Here is a 15,144-nt window from a genome sequence, read left to right on the forward strand (position 1 = left end):
TACTATCATTCTGACATTTCACATTCTTAAAATAAAGTGGTGATCCTAACTGACCTAAGACAGGGAATTTTTACTTGGATAAAAAGTCAGGATTTGTGAAAAACTGAGTTCAAATTTATTTGGCTAGGGTGTATGTAAACTTCCGACTTCAACTCTGCCTCGCACCCCCACACATTGACTCGGTACCTGTTCTCCTTTTATAGAGCCTCGTTACTGTTTTTTTTGTGTTACTTTTTTCTTCTTATTTGCAAATTTGTCTTACTTTTTAACTCTGCATTGTTGGGAAAGGGCTCGTAAGGAAGCATTTCACTATAAAGTCTACATCTTGTACTTGGCGCATGTGACATTTTGATTTATACCTTTTTAACAACACAAATAAACACACAAGAGGGGCTGCTAGCCTAACAGATTAATGATTTGCTAATACCTCATTGACAGGGTTTAAGCAAGGGCCAGGTGGCACCTGGTAGGACAGCCCCCTCAGTTAAAGTCTGTCCATCTGTCGATCTCTCTTCCTCCCCTTTTTATATGTTAGATGGAAGACATGGAGGGCACTTTGAGGCAAATCTACACCCCAGGGGGTATTGAGGCTCAGTTGTTGAGGTGACTGAAGGACTGTGCAGTGTGGTAGCATAAGGCTAGAGGACATTAAACCTGAAAACATGAGTCATGTTAGTCATGCCCCCATGTTCAAATTATGATATAGCTTTTGGACTTGTTTTAAAACTCGAATATATCCATATTGATAACAATTGAACTCACTGACCTCAGTGTGTTTGAGAGAGAGAGAGAGAGAGAGAGGGGGGGGGGGTGAGAGAGAGCGCAATTATAAGAAATATCAAGTATTTGTGCCCAAAATGTAATAAAGAAGTAGGCTATATTGTTCATATGTAACATTGTATCCCTCTCTTTAAAAATATGACAACAGCAGTAGCTCCTCCCTCATAAGTAACAAACACCAGTCCCTGCCCAGCTCCACGCGCAACCCCTCAGTATACTGCATTCATGTTACAAAATCCACTGGGAAATAGGGCTAGACCATTTCATAGTTCTGGATATTTTGGCATCCTCGTTATATTCTAACATCAGAACATTTAAAGACGACAGGCAACATCTTTTTTTTATGGAAATTAATTTCGTTCGGGAAGCCCTGCTCTTCAATTGTATATTATTTGTATATTTCTCCATGACCCCTATCTTCATTGGAATGGTTGTTCCTTTACACTGCCATGTTGGATGGATGTATCGATGTTGCAGCTGGAGTTCCGAATGAAAGTTTAGAATTTGCACTCTGCAAAGATTGGGGTTCCCACGGTTTAGACAAGGCGCCTGGGTCATGGAGGTTGTTATCCAACAACCAGGATCCTGAAATATTTCATTTTGCAGACCTCTACCATTGAAACAACGTCATGAGATGATCCGGTTGCAGGCCATGGCGACCAAAAGCTGCACGAATTTGATGTAATGTTCAAGAGTAAAACAGTTCATTTTGTTCATTGAGAAGTTATTTACGAACATGAATAGCCATTCTCAGCAGCGGCGGGTTGGAAATATTGGCTCCATACTCCTCACCCCGCAAGAGAACGAATGCCTATTCAACTACCTGGGCAGGAAATGCAATGTAAGTTGTCTTGTTTAAGACCGTGCCACGCTCTCAAGTTCACGTGCAATTTGTCTACCTGCACCGTTGCAAAAAGAATGTGTTAGGCTAAACGTTAGTGTTATGTAGGCTAACGTTAGGAAATAACCTGGCTGTAGGCCGATAAGACGCATGACAGCTCAGCATCTTTCCATGGCTTTGCTGGAACGATGTTTGGGCAAGCAGAACTGTTTGCCTGTCAGATGGATTTGCTGTCAAGAAATTGGCTTGGAAATATAAACGTGTGTCTCTGGAAGATTAGTGGTTTTCGCCTGGCTGGGCTGTAAACAGTAATGTAAACGTGACATTTTTTAGCCTATGCAGCACATACCCCATCATTACAGGAAAAAAAATGTATGAAATGTATGCATTCACTACTGTAAGTCGCTCTGGATAAGAGCGTCTGCTAAAATGACTAAAATGTAAAATGTAAAAAAATGTATAAACATGACCGATAGTGTTGACCTAAGTTAAGGTTGAACGCTACTGTGTGTGTGATATAAAATTGACAACTGAACGTTACTCAACCAACTGATGTACTGCAGTCTGGCATGTTTGCACGTCAGTATTTGGTTTTTATTTGACAACGATCGCTGTCGAATCCGTGTTTGCACAATGGAATATGTTCAGAACATGCATATTATCCTTGCTTCGTCCCATTGTTTACACGAGCCATTGTTTACACAGATAACACAGGTTCGTTGCGGGAAGAAGCAACTATTTTCCCAATGCTAAAGGCTAAGAAGGTAGTTGTGCCCTTATGGGAAAAAATATTGCTGTGGGATTGCCGTATAACTGCAGTCGGAGGGTAGTATGCTGCAAATACTGCATCCAAAAATATTTGACTAGTTACTGCACTTTTACTGCAATTGTTTTTGGAAGGGTGAAAGTCAAATCAGTTTATTGAGAAGCTGCCTTAGATTACAATAAGTGTCAAATGGCAGCCCAGTGGAACGACTACTATAGCCTACAGTACACTGTATAAATAAATAACATATCACTCTTTGCCATAAATCAAAGTTGAGTGTCTAGTAAGACAGAGCCATAGCTTGATGTGTGTTCATTTTATCCCTTAACTAACATTTTTCCTACCATGGGAATTGGGAACATACTGATCTGGATTGATTTATGCCCCTGTCTGTGTGCTGTGCACATATCGGTCTACAGTACACTTTCAGACTCGCAAACCTTCTCAATTAAACTACAAAGTAGCCTAATCCTACCAGGCGGAATGATATCGTGATTATTTGCATCAATCCAGTGGCCATTTGTTTTGCAAATTCTGCAATCACATGAACGCTATAGAAACATCGCTAACCAAACAATGGTCTCTGACTGGTGTGCACTTGAATTGAAGTGGTCTCCTGATGTGGTTTAACAGTGTTTCCCCTAGAATCATTTAGCAGCTGCGGGCCACTGCTGCTAAATCATTGCCGCCACAACCAATAAAAAGAAATATATATATATACTACCGTTCAAAGTTTTGGGATCACTTAGTAATGTCATTGTTTTCCATGAAAACATACATGAAATGAGTTGTAAAATGAATAGGAAATATAGTCAAGACGTTGACAAGGTAATAAATAATGACTTTTAATTGAAATAATAGTTGTCCTTCACATTTTGTTTTTGTCAAAGAATCCTCCATTCTAGTTGTCAATTTGTTGAGGTAATCTGAAGAGATTTCACCCCATGCTTCCTGAAGCACCTCCCACATGTTAAGTTAAAATAAAAGTGTTGTTGTAATTGTCATTATTACAAATATATATCAAAATCATCCGGTTAATCGGTATCGGCTTTTTTTGGTCCTCCAATAAATCAGTATCGAAAAATCGTAATCAATCGACCTCTAGTATACACACACACACACACACACTCTCTTTATTTTTCCTATTTTCTACATTGTAGAATAACAGCGAAGACATCAAAACTACAAAATAGCACATATGGAATCATGTAGTAACCAAAAAGTGTTTAAAATATATTTTGATTTGAATGAGATTCTTCAAAGAAGCCACCCTGTGCATTTTTGACAGATTTGCACACTTTTGGCATTCTCTCAACCAGCTTCACTTGGAATGCTTTTCCAACAGTCTTGAAGGAGTTCCCACATATGCTGAGCACTTCTTGGCTGCTTTTCCTTCAATCTACTCATCCCAAACATCTCAATTGGGTTGATGTCGGGTGATTGTGGAGGCCAGGTCATCTGATGCAGCACTCCATCACTCTCCTTCTTGGTCAAATAGCCCTTACACAGCCTGGAGATGTGTTGGGTCATTGTCCTGTTGAAAAACAAACGATAGTCCCAGTTCCACTAAGCACAAACCAGATGGGATGGCGTGTCGCTGCAGAATGCTGTGGTAGCCATGCTGGTTAAGTGTGCCTTTGAATTCTAAATAAATCACAGACAGTGTCACCAGCAAAGCACTAAAACACCATCACACCTCCTCCTCCTCCATACTCGACGGTGGGAACTACACATGTGGAGCTCATCCGTTCATCGTCTCACAAAGACACGGCAGTTGGAACCAAAAATCTCAAATTTGGACTCACCATACCAAAGGACAGATTTCCACCGGTCTAATGTCCATTGCTCGTGTTTCTTGGTCCAAGCAAGTCTCTTCTTCTTATTGGTGTCCTTTAGCCGCTTTGGGATAGGGGGCGGTATATTGACGTCCGGAGTCCTTTAGTAGAGGTTTCTTTGCAGCAATTCAACCATGAAAGCATGATTCACGCAGTCTCCTCTGAACAGTTGATGTTGAGATGTCTGTTACTTGAACTATGTGAAGCATTTATTTGGGCTGCAATTTCTGAGCCGGAAACTCTAATGAACGTATCCTCTGCAGCAGAGGTAACTCTGGGTCTTCCTTTCCTGTGGCGATCCTCATGAGTGCCAGTTTCATGTTTTTTGGTGACTGTGCTTGAAGAAACGTTCAAAGTTCTAGACATTTTCCAAATTGTCTGACCTTCATGTCTTAAAGTAATGATGGACTGCCGTTTCTCTTTGCTCATTTGAGCTGTTCTTGTCATAACATGGACTTGGTATTTTACCAAATAGGGCTATCTTCTGTACACCACTCCTATGTTGTCAAAACACAACTGATTGGCTCAAATGCATTAAGGAAAGAAATTCCAGAAATGTACTTTTAACAAGGCACACCTGTTAATTGAAATGCATTCCCTGGAATGAGTAGGTGTGTCCAAATTTTGGACTGGTACTAACATACACACAAAAGTTTGGGGTCATTTAGAAATGTCCTCGTTTTTGAAAGAAAAGCACATTTTTATCCATTAAAATAACATCAGATTGATCAGAAATACAGTGTAGACATTGTTAATGTTGTAAATGACTATTGTAGCTGGAAACGGCTGATTTTTTTTAAATGGAATATCTACATAGGCGTACAGAGGCCCGTTATCAGCAACCATCACTCCTGTGTTCCAATGGCACTATGCTAGCTAATCCAAGTTTATAATTTTAAAAGGCTAATTGATCATTAGAAAACACTTTTGCAATTATGTTAGCACAGCTGAAAACTGTTGTCCTGATTAAAGAAGCAATAAAACTGGCCGTCTTTAGACTAGTTGAGTATTTGGAGCATCAGCATTTGTGGGTTCGATTACAGGCTCAAAATGGCCAGAAACAAAGACCTTTCATCTGAAACTCATCAGTCTATTCTTGTTCTGAGAAATGAAGGCTATTCCATGCGAGAAATTGCCAACAAACTGAAGATCATGTACAACGCTGTGTACTATTCCCTTCACAGAACAGCGCAAACTGGCTCTAACCAGAATAGATCGGAGTGGGGTGCCCCAGTGCACAACTGAGCAAGAGGACAAGTACATTAGAGTGTCTAGTTTGAGAAACAGACGCCTCACAAGTCCTCAACTGGCAGATTCATTAAATAGTACCCGCAAAACACCAGTCTCAACTTCAAGAGTGAAGAGGTGACTCTGGAATGCTGGCCTTTGAGGCAGAGTTGCAAAGAAAAAGCCATATCTCAGACTGGCCAATAAAAATAAAATATTAAGATGGGCAAAAGAACACGGACACTGGACAGACAAATCTAAGTTTCAGGTGTTCGGATCACAAAGAAGAACATTCGTGAGATGCAGAAAAAATGAAAAGATGCTGGAGGAGTGCTTGACGCCATCTGTCAAGCATGGTGGAGGCAATGTGATGGTCTGGGGGTGCTTTGGTGGTGGTAAAGTGGAAGATTTGTACTTGGTAAAAGGCATCTGGAAGAAGGAAGGCTATCACTCCATTTTGCAACGCCATGCCATACCCTGTGGATGGCGCTTAACTGGAGCCAATTTCCTCCTACAACACGACAACGACCCAAAGCACAGCTCCAAACTATGCAAGAACTATTTAGGGAAGAAACAGTCAGCTGGTATTCGGTCTATAATGGAGTGGCCAGCACAGTCACCGGATTCTAACTGTATTGAGATGTTGTGGGAGCATCTTGACCATATGGTACGTAAGAAGTGCCCATCAAGCCAATTTAATATAATACATAAATTAAATCAATTTAGTCGCAAATAAATATTGAAACATGTTCAATTTGGTTTAAATAATGCAAAAACACAGTGTTGGAGAAGAAAGTAAAAGTGCAATATGTGCCATGTAAAAATCTAACGTTTAAGTTCCTTGCTCAGAACATGAGAACACATGAAAGCTGGTGGTTCTCTTTAACATGAGTCTTCAATATTCCCAGTTAAGAAGTTTTAGGTTGTAGTTATTAAAGGACTATTTCTCTCTATACCATTTGTATTTCATATACCTTTGACTATTGAATGTTCTTATAGGCACTATATTATTGCCAGCCTAATCTAAGCATTTTTTGTGGACTTAGAACATCTCTCTCTTTTTTGAGAGTGGGAACCTGAGAACTGGGAAAACAGATTTGGGGAAAAAACTAAATGGAATCAGGCAAAAAAATAAAACCATATTTTTTTTAGGGTCCTAACTAATCAAATCCAATGTACTATGGTCTGGCTAGTGGCCTATAATCTGGCCAGTGACCTTTCCTGTGTTATGATGAGGTGTGAGTTTGAGGAGAGAAGTGCTTCCTCATGTTCTTTCTCTCCTATCCACAATAATAAATCACTGAAGAGGAAGCGAGCTAAAATTGTATTTCCTCTTCCTCATCTCGTTTTGTGATTGGCACAGGTCGCTCTCTGCGTCCTTGAAGCAAACAAAGCTTTAGATTGTGTGGCCGCTGGCTATGTCTGTCATCATTCTCTATCAGATATTCTCAGGGTGTATTATCTGCAAACATTGTACTATACTCTTGGGCAAGTAATCAGTGTTTCCTGTTCGTGGATGTGGTCCTCTTCCTCTATATGGCCATCATTTACACATTTCCCCCTAGAGGCATTCCACTAGTTAAGCTAGTTTTGTGAAGACCGAAGATAATGTGCAATCTAATGGTGCACCTCTTAATCACATTTTATTATCAAAACATTTTACAAGCTCTTTGTCTCTGTATGTGTCACTATAGTGTTTTAACTTTGCTGTAACGCTCCCACACTCACACTGTGAATTCGTCCTTAGACCCTGTGCTCAGCGGTGGTCCAGGTGTATGGGGCAGACAGGAGCTCATCCTGGATGAAGAGGTGCTGCGGAGTGGCCTGTCTGATCAAGGATAACCCTCTGAGGTCCTACTTCATCAGGGTCTTTGACATCAAGGTGAGTGAAGTAGATGAAGGATGGTTGAAGCTAGCCTAACACTGAGTCCCTTTCCTGAGGAATTCCCTCTGCTGCCAAAAGGCAGTTCACTAATTAATGTTATTTCTCTCTTTTCAGGAAGGGAAAACCATGTTTGAACAGGAGCTCTACAATAACTTCTCAATCAACAGCTCTAGGTCGTATTTCATTTCATTCGCAGGAGATGTAAGTATGATATCCCGCCGCTTGAAAGCTTTTGGACCCCACGTAGACAGTGTCTTAAAAAAAAGACTGATCTCTCTGTACTCTCTTTATCTCCAGAACTGCCAGGTAGGCCTGAACTTCGCTAGCGAGGAAGAGGCCAAGCGATTTAGAGCTGCACTTAACGACCTACTCGGCAGACGCCAACGTAAAACGGGTAACTACAGTGGCTCCGTGTGCTCAGTCTACACTACCTCTGCTTTCTCACCACCTCAACCTTTCACCTTCTGGACAGAGGAAGGGGAGGAAGCTTCAATTTCTCTTCCTGCGCTACTACTAACAAGACCACAGGGCCCGATCCCAAACCGATCCCTCTATTACCTGAGACCTATCTTGTAACTCAGATCTGCGAGGGGGTTCATTTGGGGTCAACAACAGTCTGGGAATTGGTTTGAAATTGAGCCCTGTGTCAAATTTTTCCGGCTGGTTGCTGTTGGAAACTCAGTGATATACAGTGTCTTCGGAAAGTATTCAGACCCCTTGACTTTTTCCACATGTTACCTTACAGCCATATTCTAAAAAACAGAAATACCTTATTTACATAAGTATTTAGACCCTTTGCTATGAGACTCGAAATTGAGCTCAGGTGCATCCTGTTCCATTGATCATCCTTGAGATGTTTCAACAACTTGATTGGAGTCCACCTGTGGCAAATTCAATTGATTGGACATGATTTGGAAAGGCACACACCTGTCTATATAAAGGTCCCACAGTTGCCAGTGCATGTCATAGCAAAAACCAAGCCATGACGTCGGAAGGTTTTGACCGTAGAGCTCCGAGACAGGATTGTGTCGAGGCACATATCTGGGGAAGGGTACCAAAAATATCTGCAGCATTGAAGGTCCCCAAGAACACAGTGGCCTTCATTCTTAAATGGAAGAATTTTGTAACCACCAAGAGCTTGCCGCCCGGCCAAACTGAGCAATCTGGGGAGAAGGTGGTCATGGTCAAGGAGGTGTCCAAGAAGACGATGGTCACTCTGACAGAGCTCTAGAGTTCCCCTGTGAAGATGGGAGAATCTTCCAGAAGGACAACCAATGAGGCCAGTGCAGCACTCCACCAATGAGGCCTATATGGTAGTGGCCAGATGGAAACCACTCCTCAGTAAAAGGCACATGACAGCCTGCTTGGAGTTTGCCAAAGGAACCTAAAGACTCTTAGACCATGAGAAACAATTTTCTCTGGTCTGATGAAACCAATATTGTACTCTTTGGTCTGAATGCGAACAGTCACGTCTGGAGGAAACCTGGCACCATCCCTACGATGAATCATGGTGGTGGCAGCATGCTGTGCATGCTGTGGGGATGTTTTTCAGTGGCAGGGAGACGAGTTAGGATTGAGGCAAAGATGAACCGCGCAAAGTACAGAGAGATCCTTGATGAAAACCTGCTCAGGATCTCAGACTGTGGTGAAGGTTCACCTTCCAACAGGACAACGACCCTAAGCACACAGCGGCGACAAAGCAGGAGTGGCTTCGGGACAAGTCTCTGAATGTCCTTGAGTGGCCCAGCCAGAGCCCGGACTTGAACCCGATCGAACATCTCTGGAGAGACCTGATAATAGCTGAGCAGCAACACTCCCCATCCAACCTGACCGAGCTTGACAATCTGCAGAGAAGAATGGGAGAAACTCCCCAAATACAGGTGTGCCAAGCTTATAGCGTCATACCAAGAAAACTCAAGACTGTAATCGCTGCCAAAGCTGCTTCAACAAAGTACTGCGTAAAGGGTCTGAATACTTGTGTAAATGTTTTTATTTTTTATAAATTAGCAAACTTAAAAAATAAAAAGTTATCCCATTGTGTGTAGATTGAGGGGGAAAAAAGGACGTAATCAATTTTAGGATAAGGCTGTAACTTAACAAAATGTGGAAAAAGTCAAGGGGTCTAAATACTTTCCACAGGCACTGTTTCTGTCTGTACAGTAAAAACAGAAGAGGGTCTTTCTGCACTAAAGGCTACAGTGGTGTTCCTCTCTGGCTTCTCTACATCTGTTTCTCTCTCCATGCTGGCCTTTGAAGTTTGCTGCTCTTGCTGTGAGGAGTGTGCTTTGAAAGACATGGGGCAGGGAAGGGGGCTACTGTAATGGTATGGTAGGGACACTAGCTTTCATTCTGTACTGTTCTTCCAATACTTCTTGTCTTTTTTTTTGCATATTTTCTGAACTAGTGAAAATGCATCCTCTCCTCCTGAGTGAAATGCATTTGGCGCCCAGGATCTGAATGGAGCTGGTATTTTCTTCAACCTGCGGTGGCTACCTTTCCATGGACTTACATCCTATTTCCGTCTGTCCATCTGACTCTCATAAACTCACTCTGAACACTTTCCAGACACTTTGCTTGTCCTTCGACACTTCCATCTACACTCTCCGTCGCTCTGATAGCTGTGCCAAAGCCCACTTGAATTGGCTGCGAAATTATAATTGTTCCCATTTTGTTTTGCAGAGAAAAGATGTGACCCTGCGAATGGTATGTTGTCCATTCTTTGATTTGTACCAATTTGTGTAGTCCAAAGTTGACCTTCAACATGTTTTATTGAAACGTAATCCTTGATTATTTTACGATTTAAAAGCATAGTTCTCCTATAATCAGTCAAGTGAAATCAAATGTATTGGTGTACATGCATGTGTACACACACATACACACCGCTGTGGGTTTCATTTAAAATACTCTTTGAAGAGGTAGGGTTTCAGATGTTTTCGGAAGATGGACAGGGACTCTGCTGTCCTAGCGTCAGTGGGAAGCTGGTTCTGCCATTGGGGTGCCAGAACAGAGAAGAGCTTTGACTGGGCTGAGCGGGACAAGACCTCCCCGTAGGGGGGAGGGCCAAGAGCCCGAAGGTGGCAGAACGGAGTGCTCGGGTTGGGTTGTAGGGTTTGAGCATAGCCTGAAGGTAGGGAAGAGCAGTTCCCGTTACTGCTCCGTAGGCAAGCACTGTGGTTTTGTGGTGGCTCCGAGCTTTGACTGGAAGCCAGTGTATTGTGCAGAGGAGCGGGGTGACGTGTTCAACATTCCCAAGTTCTCCCAAAGCGGGCTGCGGCGTTCTGGATACGTTGCAGGGGTATGATGGCACAAACAGGGAGCCCAGCCAACAGAGTGTTTCAGTAGTCTAGACGGGAGATGACAAGTGCCTGGATTAGGACCTGCGTCACTTTCTGTGTGAGGAAAGGTCATACTCTAAAGATGTTGTAGAGAATGAACCTGCAAGAGTGAATCACCCCTTTTTATGTTTTCAGAGAATAACAGGGTGTTGTCCAGGGTCACTCCATGGTTCTTTGCACTCTGGGACGGTGACACCGTGGAGTTGTCAACCATGATGGAGAGGTCTTGAGGTCTTTTGCTTCCCTCCCTCAATATGTTTTCCTTGTCATAATTCACTGTCCTGCTGACACTGTGTGCTTTGGGGAAGGAAGCGCTTTAATATTTGTGATATTTAATCATTACATTTATGAGGTTTCTGAACACTAATATGGGCTGGACAACCATTGACATTATCTGTCAATCATTGACTTTCATACAGCCAAAGAGAACCATCTGTATGGTACCACTACATGGATTTGTTGCAAGTTCTCCATTGAAAGCTTCCGGTGAAGTACAATAATGAGGGTAAACATGTCTCATGGCGAAGGAGCTTTCAAAGTCCTCGTCGATAGCTGAGACTTCTAACATTTGTTGGAAATCCAGGGATTTGGTTGGGATTAGCTGTAGATTACTGATTTATGTCTGACCCATTTGCATTTTGTGGAGATTAACATGGACTCGAGGAGCGTAATCAAATGCTGGGACAGGGGGAGGTTTGACCACACCATGTATTGAGAGTTTGTGTGACTAACTGGGGTTAGACCCGAATCATTTGCATGCCATTAGACTGTTATCCTGCTGAACTGAAGCCTAACCTAGGTCTCATGTAAGGTTATTCCTCATGCAAGAGTAGTTCGCAGAACTACTGTAGCTCTGTTTGTTGGCCATTTGCAGTTTCAATCAGAAGTCATTATTATAATTCTCCTAGACAACATCATGTACATTTTATAGCAGCCATGTTGGTGCCTCCTGGGTAATTTTTACCATTAACAGTCCAAAGAATAGATGGTCAACATGGGTTTATTTGAATTGTCCAAGGAGCAACATGGCTTCCAGCTCTGAAGTTGGCCAAAGCACTTTTTTTTTAAAATATATGACTGGGTGTGACTCAACTGATGTCACATAAGGAACAAACACACACGCATACACACACAATGGGAGGACAAGCAGTCTTTGAGCCAGTTTGATTCTGTCACTGTTTCTTTAGTTGTCTGTGAAAGACTGCTGTGCTATTCCTTTGTGTAGCCACAGGCAGTCTGAGAGCCTCGCCAGTCGGTTTGTCTACCCAACACTGTATCATATGGATGGCACAAGGATGTATTGCACAACCTCTTTATCAAGCCTGTCTTTAACAGAGTCATTGGACAGTGAGTTGAAGTTGGAAGACTGGTTGGGTTTGCTTGGGTGTCCAGTGCTGCTCGTGGATGGGCTTTATATGCTGTTGTCCTGCCCCTGTCCTTTTGAGGAAGAGAGAGCGGAGGAGAATGAAGAGGAAAAGGAGGGGGGTGTGGTGCTAGAGGAACTGAGGATTAAGAGCTGGTTTAGAGAGGTATTTAATGGTGGAGTTGTCGTCATGCAGAGTTCATGTCCATCCCGCCCTTGTCCTTTTGAGGAAGAGGATGATGAAGAGGGAAATGAGGGGTGTGTGGTGCTAGAGGAGCCGAGGATTAAGGGCTGGCTGAGAGAGGTGTTTAACGGTAGGGTTGTCGTCAGGCAGAGTTCATGTCCATGATCCCATTTAAATTCTAGTGAATTAAGAAATTAATGCACATGATTTACATAATTGCATCAATGTTTTGCATAAATGTAAAAACTTTGAATTATAATTTAAATGGCATTTGTACTGACTTTGTTGTTTGGCACCTATGCTGGTGTTCGGGTTCTACAGTAGATATTCACAAAGGCCCTGGCATTTGTATAGACAATTAGTGCCCTCTATTCTTTGTCTGTACACTATTTTGAAATAGCACTAAATACATCTAAAGACTAATGTTTTATTGTGTGTGTGGTCCTGCATTGTTAGCTGTCTTTCTCAGTCTTTAACTTTTTCCCTTGTTTCTATATATTTATATTTAAAAACATTTTAAGATTGCAATATTGATGGGCTTCAGAGACTACCATAGTCACAACACAGGCCAAGTTATACAGTAGTCTTTTTACTACCAGTCAAGTATGCAAACTAAATGTTACTTTTTTAAATTAATAATTAAAAAGGGTTGTGCATGATCTATCTGGCCAATGTAATATAACTTGTCCAGTATGTTAACAAATCAAAGGACGACCTTTTGGATTGACTCCACCTCATTTCGTGAGAAACACTGCTTCTGAGCTTCCCAGCAGTGGTTCTGAGCTTCTAGTTCTAGAAGCTTCTCATTTTCTTCCTCCATCTCTCCCTCCTTCTACCCTCCCTCCTACTATAGGCCCGGCTCTCCCTATGGCCACAGTGGACATCAAGAACCCAGAGATTAACAATGTGCGCTTCCACAACTCCCAGCAGCAGCTGCCCCAGCCACACCACATCAACAACATCCTGCACAGCAGCCTCAGCAAGAAGGAGAAGAAAGTCAAGTGCAAGAGGAAGAAGCTCACCAAGGCAGACATAGGCACCCCCAGCAACTTCCAGTGAGTGGACCACACTTCCGTCGAGATTACACTTCAGACGGGTCTGTGTAGAGAGATGTAGCACAGCGGGAGTTTTTCTGAATGTATGTTCTCTGAAGTTGTGTAACGTATTGTGCTTTTCACTCATGTTTGAGGGTGTTCTTTTTGTCTTGAGAACCTTTTCAATGGCTCAGTTGTGTTTGTCTGCATTCATAATTGCCCCTCTGTCTGTCTGTTTGTTTGTGTGTGTGTGCACAAGTGAGTGGTCTTACATGAGTGTCTGTGCTTGCACGTGATTGTTGCTACGTGTGCAATGCACACCCACACACGTTTGTGCATCTGCTTGCTTGTGGGTACACGTGTATGTATGTGCTCATCACTGTCTGTCTTGTGTGTCTCTCTCTTCAGGCACATTGGCCATGTGGGCTGGGACCCAAACACAGGCTTCGATGTGAGTACCACACACACACCGGATCCTTCATGGGCACACAATGGTGACCTGTGTGGCCGACTCATGATTGACCCACACAATGGCCTCATTTGTATACAGCGCATATTTATCATGCATCCAATGCCGTCATACAAGCCTCTCCTGCAACCCAGAATATTGCAGAAAATTGTTGGTCACTGTTTTGGGCAGCTATGCTTCGGTAGTGCAAGTCGTAAGTCAGTCGATCCTCATAGAATACCTGTGTTGTGCAGTTCATCAATCATCACCATCACATATGTTTGGGAGTGTTGCCCAAAACTCAGTGTTTCTGCTCGGTCACCAAAAGTGTTTTTGCCAATATTCGACCTAACAATTAGCCATCTGACAATCTTTGTCATGCCATTCAGACAACTGTCAGAGAAGTTGGCGTAAGCACATATTCCCTGATTCCGACCTGAGGTAAGCGCGAATGAATGGAACATTAGTCGATTTTCATGCTCTTTTCGTTCTATGCATCTTCCTACCTTGAACTTAACCCTCTACAGTCTAAACCCTGTCTAAGCCGAGGGGAGGGGGGGGGGGGGTTCTACTAAGCTACCATATGGAATTGTTTTAAGAAGGTCAAACAGTGCCTTGCAAAAGTATTCATCCCTCTTGGTGTTTTTCCTATTTTGTTGCATTACAACTTGTAATTTAAATTGATTTTTATTTGGATTGCATGTAATGGACATATACAAAATAGTCCAAATTGGTGGAGTGAAATGAAAAAATAACTTCAGAAGTCACATAATTAGATTGCACACAGGTGGACTTTATTTAAGAGTCACATGATCTGTCACATTATCTCAGTATATATACACCTGTTCTGAAAGGCCCCAGAGTCTGCAACACCACTAAGCAAGGGACACCACCAAGCAAGCAGCACCATGAAGACCAAGGAGCTCTACAAACAGGTCAGGGACAAAGTTGTGGAGAAGTACAGATCAGGGTTGGGTTATGAAGAAATATCCAAAACTTTGAACATCCCACAGAGCCATTAAATCCATTATTAAAAAATGGAAAGAATATGGCACCACAACAAACCTGCCAAGAGAGGGCCGCCCACCAAAACTGGATTGCACTAAATACAGGGAAATTTGAGGGAAACCTGTTTCAGTCTTCCAGAGATTTGAGACTGGGACAGAGGTTCACCTTCCAGCAGGACAATGACCCTAAGCATACTGCTAAAGCAACACTTGAGTGGTTTTAAGGGGAAACATTTAAATGTCTTGGAATGGCCTAGTCAAAGCCCAGACCTCAATCCAATTGAGAATCTGTGATATGACTTGAATATTGCTGTACACCAGCGGAACCCATCCAACTTGAAGGAGCTAGAGCAGTTTTGCCTTGAAGAATGGACACAAATCTCAGTGGCTAGATGTGCCAAGCTTATAGAGACATACCCCAAGAGACTTGCAGCTGTAA

At 42.5% G+C, this 15,144-nt stretch overlaps 1 protein-coding gene across 2 annotated transcripts in view; it reads left to right on the forward strand.

The window, feature by feature from the left end:
• The first annotated feature begins 976 nt into the window (after positions 1 to 976).
• The window catches only part of wasla (WASP like actin nucleation promoting factor a), a 29,789-nt gene continuing 15,621 nt past the window's right edge, over positions 977 to 15,144 (forward strand). Inside the window, exons 1-7 of one of the 2 annotated variants that reach the window (XM_014124582.2) lie at positions 977 to 1,621; positions 7,197 to 7,331; positions 7,449 to 7,535; positions 7,632 to 7,728; positions 10,014 to 10,037; positions 13,070 to 13,271; positions 13,659 to 13,701. In XM_014124582.2, coding sequence (XP_013980057.1) covers positions 1,517 to 1,621; positions 7,197 to 7,331; positions 7,449 to 7,535; positions 7,632 to 7,728; positions 10,014 to 10,037; positions 13,070 to 13,271; positions 13,659 to 13,701 — 693 coding nt within the window. In that variant the 5' untranslated portion in view covers positions 977 to 1,516. The remainder of the gene's footprint in view (positions 1,622 to 7,196; positions 7,332 to 7,448; positions 7,536 to 7,631; positions 7,729 to 10,013; positions 10,038 to 13,069; positions 13,272 to 13,658; positions 13,702 to 15,144) is intronic. The other variant, XM_014124584.1, reaches the window with a different exon arrangement.

The sequence above is a fragment of the Salmo salar genome, chromosome ssa10, assembly GCF_905237065.1.
Source record: "Salmo salar chromosome ssa10, Ssal_v3.1, whole genome shotgun sequence".
Classification (NCBI taxonomy): domain Eukaryota; kingdom Metazoa; phylum Chordata; class Actinopteri; order Salmoniformes; family Salmonidae; genus Salmo; species Salmo salar.